The sequence below is a fragment of the Diceros bicornis genome, chromosome 12 (genome assembly GCF_020826845.1).
Source record: "Diceros bicornis minor isolate mBicDic1 chromosome 12, mDicBic1.mat.cur, whole genome shotgun sequence".
Taxonomy (NCBI): Eukaryota; Metazoa; Chordata; class Mammalia; order Perissodactyla; family Rhinocerotidae; genus Diceros; species Diceros bicornis.
Genome location: NC_080751.1, coordinates 65,820,176 through 65,833,367, shown reverse-complemented (window position 1 = coordinate 65,833,367; position 13,192 = coordinate 65,820,176). Strand labels below are relative to the sequence as shown.

Below are 13,192 nucleotides of genomic sequence, written 5' to 3'. Positions count from 1 at the left end.
GATTAGGTCTTCACTTTGTTCGCTTCTGAATAAAAGGCAGTGGGCAGAGGCATGGCCAACAAGAAATGAGAAGCTGATGACATAAATCTGGTTCCCTCAACTGGCTGTGGTTTAGCATGTCTTGGGGCATGACCCCTAGACATTCTGATTTAATTGGTCAGGGTGGGGTGGGGGACTCCACATCAGTAGGTGTTAAATTCTGTCCTCAGGTGATTCTAATATGCAGCTATGATTGTTAACCATTGGTCCCAATGAACTTCAAAGTGGATATTAACACTGTAGAAGTCCTTGACTTGTCCTCATTTTAGTAAGCTAGGTGAAGCTAGTTGTCCTCATTTAGTAAGCTAGGTGATGCCATAATAATAATAATAATAATAATTGTTTACAGAGAATGTTAATCGTTACAGAGAACGTTAATGGTGTTCAAATAGATGAGCACCTTCTGGGAAATTGGGCCTACTAGGGAAGGTTTGAATGAAGGCCGCTAGGTATTCTGCAAGAAGTGGGGGAGTTTCTATATTTCAGTATTGGAGCTCTTGAACAGAAAGAAGATGAAGTGTGCCCCACCTTTCGGAAGGCTGGGACATCAGTGGGCAGTTGGAAAGACTCAAAGGACATTTCACAGCCCCCTTGTGCCATGATATTATCAGTTCACAAATGGAAAGGAGGGATGGAAAATATAGCACAGTGTCATTCAAATGCCCTCCAGGAAGTTCATCACGTTCCTCAGCAGGGGAACCTGAAGAGCTCTGATGACTGAAGTTAATACAGCCTTGCGGCCAAGGGTTAATTTCCGAGTCAGTTACCTAAGATTGTATTGTGGTTCCATTAACTTACTAGCTTTTTGGGCAAATTACTTATCCTCTCTGTACCTCGTTTCCTTAAAAGGTTATCATGAGAATTAAATGAATTAATGCATTTAAAGCTCTGGGTATAAGTTTGGGGGAGAATTTCTTCAGCTGAAGCAGGGCCCAGCACCATCAACAGAGAACAGAGGCCCTTGGCAGAGTGTGGATCCAGCAGGGCATAGAGCACATGGTGGCAGCGATGCAACAGCATTTTCTGGTTGAACTGCAAATGTCTGGAAAGGCATTATTAACTCTACTTGTGCAGGAGAAAATGAGGCTGAGAGAGACGAAGCCCGAAGGTTCAGCCTAGCGTTCACACCTAGCCCTTCTGACACCAAAGGCTCATCACTCCCTACTCTGCTCATTCTTGGCTCCACTTGCCAGGCAAGCAAAGCTATCAAATCTGAGTGTGAGTCAGGCCAGCACAGCTCTTTCTTATCCTGCTTTGTTTTCAAAGAGAAACCTTGGGGGTAACTGTAAGGAGCTTTTTACATTAAGAAAGACAACATACTATCTTACTTCTTTATCTAACATTTATGGTTAACATTCTAAATACCAACACAAAGACCAACTCAGTCTTCGGAGTATTTATGCAGTTGGTATGAATCCACAATGAATTCCTTTATTTCTTTGCTCTTTTTTTCCCCTAGAAACTGCTCACGCCTTGCAGATTTGGTTTCCGTTAAGCAAGGACATAAGTCGGATGAGAGCAACACAGCTTACATGAGGGAATCCCTCCCTCATAAGCATTTCGGAGGGGGTAGCTGGAAATATGGAGACCCACAGTTCACTATTGTCCTTGAGTGAGTCACTTCAGCCCCCTAGGCCTCAGGTTGGTAATTTATAAAGTCAGGGTGTTATACTCATCTAAGGCCTATAATTCTGCAATTTGAAGAAAAACACCTCTGGATGGATTGCATTAAAATGGACGATGTTATCTCAGACTACTGCTCACTTCATGTTTTCAATCACCTGAAATGATGGAAGTTAGCTGTAAGGTGAGAGAAAACCTGTGACCAGTAGGCAGGCCTCCCAGCAGTGGCTTGATAAATGCCATCTGGTACAGCTGGTGCCATCAGAGTACTAGGAAGACCTTTTTGGCCTCGTGGGTCAGTCTGGACAGATGCTATCTAATTTGGGAGAAATAAGCTGATCCCTTTCCTCGGAAAGTATTTCAAAGGCTCGTGCAAGCCATTCCCAAATTCCAGGTGCTGCTGAAGGTTCTGGCAAGGAACTCAACCCGAGGGTAGACAACTGGTCAGAAGTCAGGGGAGCGAGCCATTATGCCAATAAGTCTCTTCCAAAGATGATGACAACTTTTCTTGTCAGAGGACTCTGTAGCTACACCCACAAGTAGAGATGAGGTGAGGCCAATGACGATGATGATGACAGAGTGTAAGGTGAAGTGATATTATTCTCAGACAGAGAGTGCACTCAACCAGGTGTGTGCAGGGCATTGGTGGGAGAGCGGGAGGAAATGTGGAGGTTAGGCTGCCCCGCTATGCCATACATCAAAGACCCACAGGGAGCTACGCTATATTCAGCCCACTGGCTTTGACAGAGCAATATAGAAATTGACCATTGGTAGCCTTTTAAATTACTTAAACTAATTAGAAATTATCCCTTTTAACAAAAGATTGTCCTAGGTGATATTATCTCATCTATCTAGACTAAACCTTCCTATTAATACACAGCCACCCTCTCTCCCTCCCTCCAAACATTTCTTTGGAGTCAAGATAAAGACCAGTGTGCATCAGATGGGTCCTCTGATGGTCCTTTAGTCACCGAGTTTGCTCTCTCTCCCCCCAGCTTCTGCCTAGGCTGTTGCTGTGGCTTGGATCTGGTGTGAGACTCACACAAAACTAAGTCCAGACTTCCAGCCAGAGCCTCCACCTGCAAGCACACATTTCCACAGTGGGATCAAGTGCCAGTGAGTTATGCATGAGGGTCCTTGTCCGGGGAATACCCCTTCTGTGTGGGTTTTCTCAATGGTGTTGCTATTTACACCCCTGCGATGATTGGCTATATGTAAATTAGTGAACCCCAGTATGCCGATCCTACCTATCAGTGTACATGCTGGCTCTGTTAGCCCACTACCTAGTTATATAGGTTTCACAGACAGGCAAATTTGTCAACCTCATATAGTGATCTCGATAAGTCTGGCGGTCCCTAATTGGGTAGGCAGCCCTCAAGTGCTGGTATTATCATTTGGCTATGGCCTTAAAACCACAACTCATATACTGTAACACTAGTGAGGCTGGAGGAGAGGTAACATTTCTTGGGCCTCTACTATGTATCTAACAGAGCCTCACACACACAACCTCACATAACAATCAACAACCTTGTGAGATAAATAATACAACCCCCATTTTATACATGATAGACTAAGCTTTAGAGAGGTGGAGTACTTTGCCAAAGATGTGTAACTAACCTGATACTTGAATCCCATCCTTCCTCCATCCCAAGACATCTGCTCCAGCCAGGAACCATTCCACACAAGCTCTCTTTCTAATGCAACCCTACCCACCACCACATCCAACTGTCTGAACTACACTTATAGATACTTTATTAATTGTATTCTATCCAGAAAAGGCAGTTCAAAAAAAGGAGGAAGAATCAAGTTTCTCTTAGTCAAGAAGAAACTATGTTAACCAGTGACTATAAGAAAGACAAACAAGTTTAAAGAACGGCAGCTTGCTCATCATTTACACACAGCTTTATTTGCAATTCGTTGGAACCACTGAGAACCAGCAGCTGGTACACATTTTGCCTCTGGAACAGCATTCAGCTCTGGATGCTCTTCTCCACCAGGAAGCTGAGAAACTGGTGGCTGCGCGTGGGCCGTGGGCAGGTTGCTCAGACCCAGTGTTGTCCCGCGCTGAGGGCTGTGCGGAACGTTCTCAAGGCCCGATGAGTGCCCCTCACGGCCAGAAGGAGCGACCCAGCTTCGGCCTCATGGCCGGCCTCCCGCAGGTGTCTGGCCAGCTGCTCCGCATCCCAGCGCCCTTGCTGGGGGCTGGCCAAGAGGTGCTCAATGACATGCGGATAGAAGGGAGTGGCGATACACTTCACCAACAACTTGGCATCCAGGAGCAGGGAAAGAAGTTCTTGGTCACAGTTTGAATCATTCACCTTCAAGAAATAAGACAGGCAAAACGTGAGAGAGGCATTGCTTAATCCTTCTCACCAGCAGCCTCATCCCACTCTCCGTGGGCTGCTTACCACTGCCTTTTGCTTTTGTCATCATCGACCCCTTTACCCAGGTTAACAGTGCCCTCTCCAGAAAGCACATACACGGCGTGAGCATCTCTGAGATCACGCACACAGGATGACAGATGTGGTTTCCTTTCGACATAAGACACAGCCATGTATCAAGAACTCCCCTTGAATCACAGCCCACTGCTACCATACACTGAGTGCCGGGAAGTGTGCTCAACACGGCACGTCTCAATTCACTGAGTCCTCCCCTTTCAACCCATGAAGTCGGCACTTGAACACCTCGATTCTACAGATTAGGAACTGAGGGGTAAGAATTTTACTTAACATCGTGGTGAGTGAGTCACGGAGCCACAATCTGAATTTAGGTCAGTCATAACTTCAAAGCCTGGGCTTTTAACAACCTTAACAACCCCATTTATCATTTCATTTGTTCTTCCTCACGGTCCATATTCTGTCACCCAAACCTCTCCTGTATGTAGAACCTCATGAAAAAAATTCTTTTCAGAATAGGAAAACCTTTTTTCTACGCCACTGAGAAAACATATCTGTCAACCCCACTGATATAAACAGAATAACCGACAGGAGGAGTTTAAGTTGTTCTTGTTTAAGCCTCTAGAAAGCTCAGTACCAAACTTAGCTTTTTAAAATATGTTTTTATATGGCTTTAGGGACCAGACCTTATATAGCCTCTGGTTTTATAGGCTCTTTCGGCTTGCATGGTCTCTGAACTTTCTCCCTGATCTTATCTTAGTCTAAGTATGGTTTTCTATGGCTTTGACACTTAGCTTGGATTTTTCTGTTTTCTATTATTGTCCATATTTTTGCAAGGAATCAAGTCAACAGTAATCACATATCAAACTTCAGAGCTTCTCATTTACATTGGGGTGTCATAAAACAGCTTCACGACAGGTTCTTCTTAAGGTCACTATGCACTTTTAATGATTTTGGTTGTAGGAACCTCAGAAATAATGTGGCACTTTGAAGCCAATTAACTAATGTTTAGAGCAACTATATTATACAACTGCAGACAATGCGCTCCTCCTGCATGCTCCGTGACAAGGAGGAAAGGCTACTGAAGATGAGAAGGTCAGCTGTATCTACTGGCTGCAAGAATTAAAACAAAAGAGTTCTGAGAATAAGAGTTACTGTCCACTATCAGATAGCATCTACCTTTCCTATAACCTAGCGATCCTTCAAACACAACATAGATGCCAGCAACAATGCCACCTTCCTGGGGACATTTTCTCGAACTCTCCTATCCAAGCTGAGTCTCCTTCCTCCAGACTCCCAGACACCTTACATACACCCCTTCATGCTGTATTAGAGTAACTTGTATGTGTGCCTCCCCCGCCAGACTGGGAGCTTCTTGAAGGCACAGAGGTTTTATCGTCCATCTATTTCAGCATCCAGTTTAATCAACATTTGTTAAATGGCTGACTGAACCGACATTATTGAACTCTGTCACATTTTTGTAAACTGCACAAGCACACAATAAGGACCCTACCTCTGCCCAGACCCTGAATAGAGCCAGACTCGAGAAATGGAGAGTCTCTCTGCAGACCCTGTGCGTCTCTTCTCTGGCCTCTCATTTCCGCAGCACTTACACACACATCCACCTTTGGCTCAACACTTAGGTTGAACTCAATTTAGCATTTGTTTGTTTGTTTTTGTTTTTAGAGGCTAGATGGCAGGAAAGGCAAATGGTAGGAAAGACTAGCTTTTCTGCTGAAAGGTGCACAAGCTTTCAATCCTCCCCACTGAGGATGCTTATGAGTTCTGCATGTCCTCTCTCCTTCCCACCTCCCTCCTTTCTCCACTTCATAGGTAGCAGACAGGAAGCTTAAGCCCACAGAGGTGCTGCCCTAACCATAAGTGTCTACGACTTACTGAGGAACCCTCGCGTGCCAGTGAGCACTCTCTCTCTAACCCGTAAAACATCCCTTTAAGACAGCTATCGTCTCATTGGATAGGTGAAGAAGCTGGGGTTTAGTGAGGTCAAAGTCATGTATCGAATGCCACATGGCTGCTAAACGGTGAGCTGGACTAGGAGCCCTCATCTCTGACTAGTCTACTGGTTTATCATTTGTTCCCTTCCAGAATATGAGCTCCTCCAGAGCAGAGATCCTGTCTCCTTTGTCCACCCCTGCATCCCCCACGCCCAGAATAGTGGTGGCCACATGCTAGGAGCTCAGCAAGATCTGTGGAATGAATACATGAACAACTCAGTAACTCTAAAACTCACATCCTTTCACTGCACACTGCTGCCTCCGCGAGTGCACATACACACGCACACTCTCTCTCTCTCCCTCACATACACACACAAGGCGTCTGAGTTACTGTGCGTGTTGTTATTTTGGTTCACCTTAAAAATAAAGAATCCCTCCACCTAACCCTTCAGGAGGGAATAGAGTGTGTGCAAGGAAGCTACAGGCAAATGTTTGATCAAATACAGGGATAAAAGCCTCAGAATCCACACACTGCAGGGTAATGCTTTCTCTGTTGACCTGAATAAGTCTTCAAGGCTAGGATGCCTTTATTATTCTTTCTGTTTACTCACTAACCCTCCCTTTGGGGGCCTGATAGACTCCTAGAAAGAAATGATGGATTTTCCAGCTCGAGGAGGAGACAGGGGTTCTGTCAACGCCTGCAGCTGCTGCTGCTTCTCAGGCCCCTCCTGTTGGTTTCTCCCCCGTGCAATGACATCCTTAAAATCGGTTTCCTGCTGATGTGCCCAGCCTTTCGGACAGCTGCCCACGTCCTGGCAGGTGGGGGTAAGGGGTAGGGGCAGGGCAGGTGTCTACCCTCCAAGAGCTCTCTACCCACTACCCTGGCTGAGAAGCCTAAGGCGAAAGTCACGGAAGTGAAACACAATGCTTCCGCTTCGGCCCTGGCCCACTCGAGGGTTCCCTGAAGAAAGGTCGAGGCAGGGACTGCTGAGCTCCACTGACCTCCACTGGGCTTGGGTGGTGGCCAGGGCAAGGTCTGGGGAGAAACTGTGGTTTAGCTTCTTGTAATCAAGTGCTGAGAAAGTGTAAGTGGCTGAGTTTATTTTATTTCCTTTCTCTGACTTCCTACCTGGTTCCGGCTCTCTGCCAGAGGTACAGAATGGCCAGAGTATACGCTGTAACTGTCATGTGCAAGAAAAATACTGCACGATTATTCTGTGCATATTTGGGACAAAATAGAGAATGAAAGAATACAGAAAGCAAAACGTGGCCTTTGTAAGGATTCCAACAACTGCATTTTAAAGAAGAGGAACCTGAGGGTCAGAGAAGAAATGGACTGCCCGAGGTCACAGAGAGCCAAGACTGCTCCTCTCCACATACCAGGCTGCCAGCCTCAGGAGCACCAAGGCCAGGCTGAGTCCCCCTCCTCAGCACAGCAGAGCCTTCCCAGGCACTCTGGCATCACTGCCACATCGCTGAGGTGCTAGACTAATTTGTCAAGCCTCAACTCGTCCTCATTTTTCTTATTTCTGACTAAAATTAAAACTTAAGGCACTAAAAACCTAGTACTACCCACCACGGAAGCCTGGTGCTGTCTTACCATCCATTACTCAATCTAACCTACTTTGTTCTTTTTGAAATAAAAAAGAGAGACAGAAACACTGTGGAAATAGTCTGCAAGAAGAGCAAAGTCGCACACCTCTGACTCACCGTGAGAGTGATCCGACCCTCCTTTCCTCTCTGTCCATGTGCACAAGTGTTTCTCACGATCAATCATATCATATTTATATTCTACTTTTCTCATTATAGCTTAAGAAATTTTTATGTTTCTACATAGTTCTCATTCTTAAAAATTTTAATGGCTGCAAAATAGTCTATTGAATGGATGTAACAAGCTATTTAACTTCTGCTATAAATCTTCCAGCTGTTTTTAATTGTTTGATATTATTGAAACACTACAAATGAATGTTTTTTATACACATACTTTCTTCTTTATTTGAATTATTTCCTTAGGATAAATTACCAGGAGAGGTATTAGTGGTGTATTATGGGTTCAACTGTGTCCTCCCCCACAGTTCAAATGCTCAAGTCCTCACCTCTGCCCTCCCCATACCTCAGACTGTGACTGTATTTGGAGATAGGGTCTTTAAAGAGATAATTAAGGTTTAATGAGTCATATGGGCAGTTCCTAATCCAATATGACTGATGTCCTTATAAAAAGAAGAGCCTAGGACACACACAAACTAAGGGGCAGCCCTGTGAGGACACAGGGAGAAAGCAGCCATCTACAAGCCAGGGAGAAAGGTTTCAGAAAAAATCAATCCCACTGACACCTTGATCTTGGACTTCCAGCCTCCGGAATCGTGAGAAAATAAATTTCTGTTGTGTAAACCGCCCAGTCTGTGGTGCTGCTTTGTTATGGCAGCCCGAGCAGACCGACACAGGGGCAACGTATCTGAAGCTGTTCTGGGCTGTGGATGTGAGTGCACGTGCAGCCACACAGTGACGTCGACTGTCCCGCTTACAGTGGGAATATCAGTGCAGGAGTATGTCGGTTTCACTATGAACTTCTCAGCTTTGGGTATCATTATTTTGAAAAGAAAAACATTTTGCTAATTTAAGAAATATGTAATGGTACCTCAAGGATGCTTTTATTGAAGTTATTTGTTTATTCGCAAACACTAAATTTTTCCATTTATTTCCTATCATTTTTATTTTTTTTTGTGGAAAACATCAAATCCTTTGCTCATTTACCACAGCTGTAACATCATTCTTTCATATGTGAAGGAGTTCTTTGTACAACTTAAATATTAACCCTGCTTTTAGTTGTAATGAACATTCTAATCTGTTGTTTGCAATTCTCTTTTAGTTATTTTTTGTTTTATGGAAGTTTTACATCTTTGTATTGTCAGGAAAGGATCTGTTCCTTTATGATTTTCTTCTATTGCTTTAAAGCTTAGATGTTATAATTCTTCGAAGAATCTGATATATATTCTTTTTTTATTTGGTGAATTTTAAAAATATCTAACTTTTTAATCAATCAGGAATTTACTTTGGTATACGGTGTATGGAAAATCACACATTTCTGACATTCGCTTGAGTGATGCTTTGAGAGCTTGAGGAAGAAAATATATCCTGTCATCTTCAGACTCAGTTTAGATGTTTGAAATAATACAAATCCAGGAGGATTAGTTGATTTAATTCCTGTGATCAAATAACTTTGAATTAGAGTGAGTGGCAGTCTGGTGTTATAAAAAGAAGATAGGCTTTTGGGTTACAGACCAATTTTCAATCCTGGTTTCTTCACGAAACAGCTGTGTGACCTTGTTAAGGACAATCTCTCTGGGCCCCCATTTCCACATCTGAAATACAGTCAGTCCATCTATAGGGGTTGAGATAATCTATGCTTTAGAGTGCCTAGCACAATGCAGAGTTCAAGTTCAGTAAATGGCTGAAGTTACTACACTCACATGAGTCAGGAATAAAAGATTTTCCAGAAGGAGAAGGGTTTACATATATCATAAAATGAGGAAAATGCTCGCCATCTCTGTCAGTGATTGTTTTTTTGTCAGTAATTAATTTTTGAGAATAAATGAAACTTTGCAGATCTTGGGAAAGAAATCTATTAAAGCACAAAGCACTACTGTCTTCCAAGTCATTAAAATGTTATCTGCTTAATTCCTGTTTCAACGATAGGTAATGAACCTTCTCTGAATTAAAATCTTTGATTTTATGGATCTATACAAAGCGAAGAGTAATTATAGTAATGAGGTAAAGCGGAAACTCCAGCAGCATAATGCATGCAGGGCCTCATTTCAATTACTTTAAAGAAGAGTATTTTATATTCTTTCACTACTTACTTTAGGGAAGGATATCTGTCTCATTTTTATATATACTATTACTAACAAAAGTTATTAAATATATCAACTACAAGGGCAGAAAAATAAAAGGACAACACAAGTGTATACTTGGAATAAGAAAAGGCCTGCAGATAATTTTTTGTATTCTATATTTATTTGAGTGATAGTCAGACTCCATTTCCAGCATACCATCAGTCCCGCTGCTGGCATGGGATTTAACAGTATAGCTCTTCTGAAACCAAAATTAGGACAAATCATCTGATGTGAGATCTGCCAACAGGAGAGACTCTGGAAATCCCAGCTTGATCACCCCAAGACCATACATAACTGAATGTCCCATTTTGGGGCCCTGAGTTTGTCTCATTCCATGCTTTCTACTTACCCCCTTCCTAGTTTAATTCCTTGTGTCATTATTTCATAGGTCAATCTCTCCATGAAATAATTTCTTTAAACACAGGGACAATATTTTATTTCATCTTTACAAACATTCTGCCCATTCCTCACTCCTGAACACGGTACCAGGTGGTGCATAACGGGCACTTAATATGTCTGTTCACACTAAATAAGTCAACCAACCGTCAGTGCTGTCTGGAAATGGAACAGGTTAACCTATAGGGAGTGGCTGCCTGTCTCACTACAGGCACCCATCTGAGAATTCTGTGAGACATGCGGCTGCCGAGCTTCCTTCATCAAGAAGACCACCATGGGCTGAGGGTGACTGATGACGGGTGAAAATAACATGTCTAGGTATGTTCAGGTTGAAAAGATACTTAGAAATAAGTAGATATGCTAAAAAACCTGAGAAGAAGAGCCTGGTACTAAAAGAGCCAAAAGAACAGTGATTATAAAAGGAGGTTAGTTTACTACCAATTGGCATCTGTAATACATATAGGAAAGCACACACTTGATTCTTCTTTGCACAACTGGATCACTTCGGCCTAACCTAGTTTGGATACAGTTAGAAGAAAATCAGCTGACGTGAGGGCTAAAACCAAAGAAGGACTCTACAGACACCCAACAAGGGTGTTAGGACCCAGCCTGCTCTCCCTGTTACCGTGGCACACTGAGGTAGGAAGGAAAGCGTGAAGCCCAACGGGGCGTGGAAAAGGCAACAGTGAGGGAGCCTGCAGGCTGGAATGGACTCTCACCGGGGAGGTACTAGCTAGAAATCTGTAAAGAGTTAAAGTGGGGACAAAGAAAGGAAGGTTTCTTGGTTTGTATAAATATGTCAATCCAAACAGGCTTTTCTGAGGATCTTTAAGGCCCTCCCTCCAGGTTAGACGCTGGTCGTTGTAAGGAATGCTGGTAGTTTCTAGTGCCTTCAGGCAAGGTTAAAGGGGATAAGAATCACATTTATTAAATATGTGAAGGACTGTCACGTGGAAGCAACAAATCCTGAGAAACTCCACAGGGTGGGACCAAGGTTGAAATTGTTCCAGATGAAGAGTGCGGCCTTCATTCTGGAGGGGCTCTCTCACCATGAGACCTAACAGAACATGGCACAGAGCCCCCAGGAGGTGGTAAGCTCTCTACCCCGAGCAGCGCTCGACTAGGGCCCTGGTGACTGAGTATGTTTGAAAGAGGAAGCCCTGTACTGGGCAAGTTGTTAGACTAGCTCTGCCCTAGTCTTTTCCACTGCTAACGTGATATGATTCAAGATGCTTTCAGTAATTTGATTCCTCTGTAGAGATAGCCCTTTCCCAATATAATAGGGCCCGCCTGGTTCCATTGAAAGCAGCAGGATGGTTGAACATAGACTTTGAATGTCGGCTCTAGGGTTTAAATTTCAACTCCGGCTGCTTATTAGCCGTACGACCTCTGAGTGTCAGTGTTTCCATCTGTGAAACCAGCAGCAAATCTTCTCACAGGATTATTAAGGAGATAACATGAGGCTGTGCCTATGATAATGCCTGGCAAAGAGCTGGTACTTGAAAGATGGTAGTTATTATTAGCATCAGGGAGAAACCCTTAATTAGGTGCTGCAGCTCTTAAAGACTCCTTTACAACCCCGTGAATTATTTTTTTAACAAGCACCACAGTCCAGGACAGTCTCCAGGATTCGGGGTGGGGCAGAGGCACTGGGCAGGACTACAGAGGAGGAACAATGAAGGGCAGAAACGACCACAGATCTGGAATTATAAAACGGGACATTTTTCAGTATACCATATTACTATAAATACACATCTGCTTACTTTGATGAAATAGTCCAGAGACTTCCACTTGGTAGAAAATATTCCAGAGATGAGATTCAAACACACCAGCAGGAATACCCTTCTTGGAGAGAATAAGGTTTTGAAGGTAAGCTCTAAGTCTCACTGAGGCTGATGGAGGATGATCTAGCAGTTTATACCATACGAGGGTTTTAATTATTCACCTACAATATAATCTCTAAGAAGGACTTTATATTTCTGGCCTAGGAAAGAGGCTGTTGGCCATTTGTAAAAGGTTACATGCTAAACACCAGAGGTCTGCAATTTCAGAAAAGCTCAGAGAAAGAAATGAGTACTGCTATTGGAGGAAAAGTCAGTATAATCTCTTGCATCAGCACTTAAGCATCATCCCTTTAACTGTAAACACCTATAAAGATGTCAGAATTTTATAACGAATAGCGGAATAATACATGCTATCAGCAAGCAAGTGGGAAGTTTTTCCACCCAGATCCATGCACTGTGCAGGAGTGATTGCCTATCAGAGGAGACCCTTTGCTGGATGTTTTTTCTTTTAACGTCAACAGGAACTACTGTCAACAACCAATATGGGAGAAACTGAAGTTATTGATGAACTTAGGCCCCCTATGAATGGATAGAGTGAATGGCAAAATAAAAACAAAAAAAAGTGAACATTTTATAATTTTCACATTTTATATTTATATTTTTAAGTATGATTTAAAACAGCTAGACAGGAGTCCTGCAAAAAGGCCCACTGAAACCCTTCCCTTAGAAAAGTATAACATGACCTTTCAATGGCACTGGGAGAGCAATGATAAATTACAGTAATTTCTTATTTCATTTATAAAGCATTCTTGAAATGACAAAATTACAGAGACGGAGAACAGATCAGTAGTTGCCACGGGATGCTAGGTGGGTGGGGAGGGAGAAGGTGGCTGCGGCCATAACGGGTAGTACGAGGGATCTTTGTGATGGAACTGCTCTGTATCTTGAATGGAGTGATGATGACACAAATCTACATGCGACAATATTGCACAGAACTTTACACACAGAAACACACACAAATAAGTGCACGTAAAACTGGAAAAATCTGAGTAAAGTCCCGAGATCGTACCAATGTCAATGTCCTGGTTATAATATTATACTGTAGT

At 43.2% G+C, this 13,192-nt stretch overlaps 1 protein-coding gene across 1 annotated transcript in view; it reads right to left on the bottom strand.

Annotated features, from left to right (window-relative positions):
• Positions 1 to 3,546: 3,546 nt before the first annotated feature.
• NBAS (NBAS subunit of NRZ tethering complex) overlaps positions 3,547 to 13,192 on the bottom strand; it is a 328,999-nt gene continuing 319,353 nt past the window's right edge. The window contains exon 52 of the mRNA XM_058551762.1: positions 3,547 to 3,980. Within this exon, the coding sequence (XP_058407745.1) occupies positions 3,705 to 3,980 (276 nt within the window). The 3' untranslated portion in view covers positions 3,547 to 3,704. The remainder of the gene's footprint in view (positions 3,981 to 13,192) is intronic.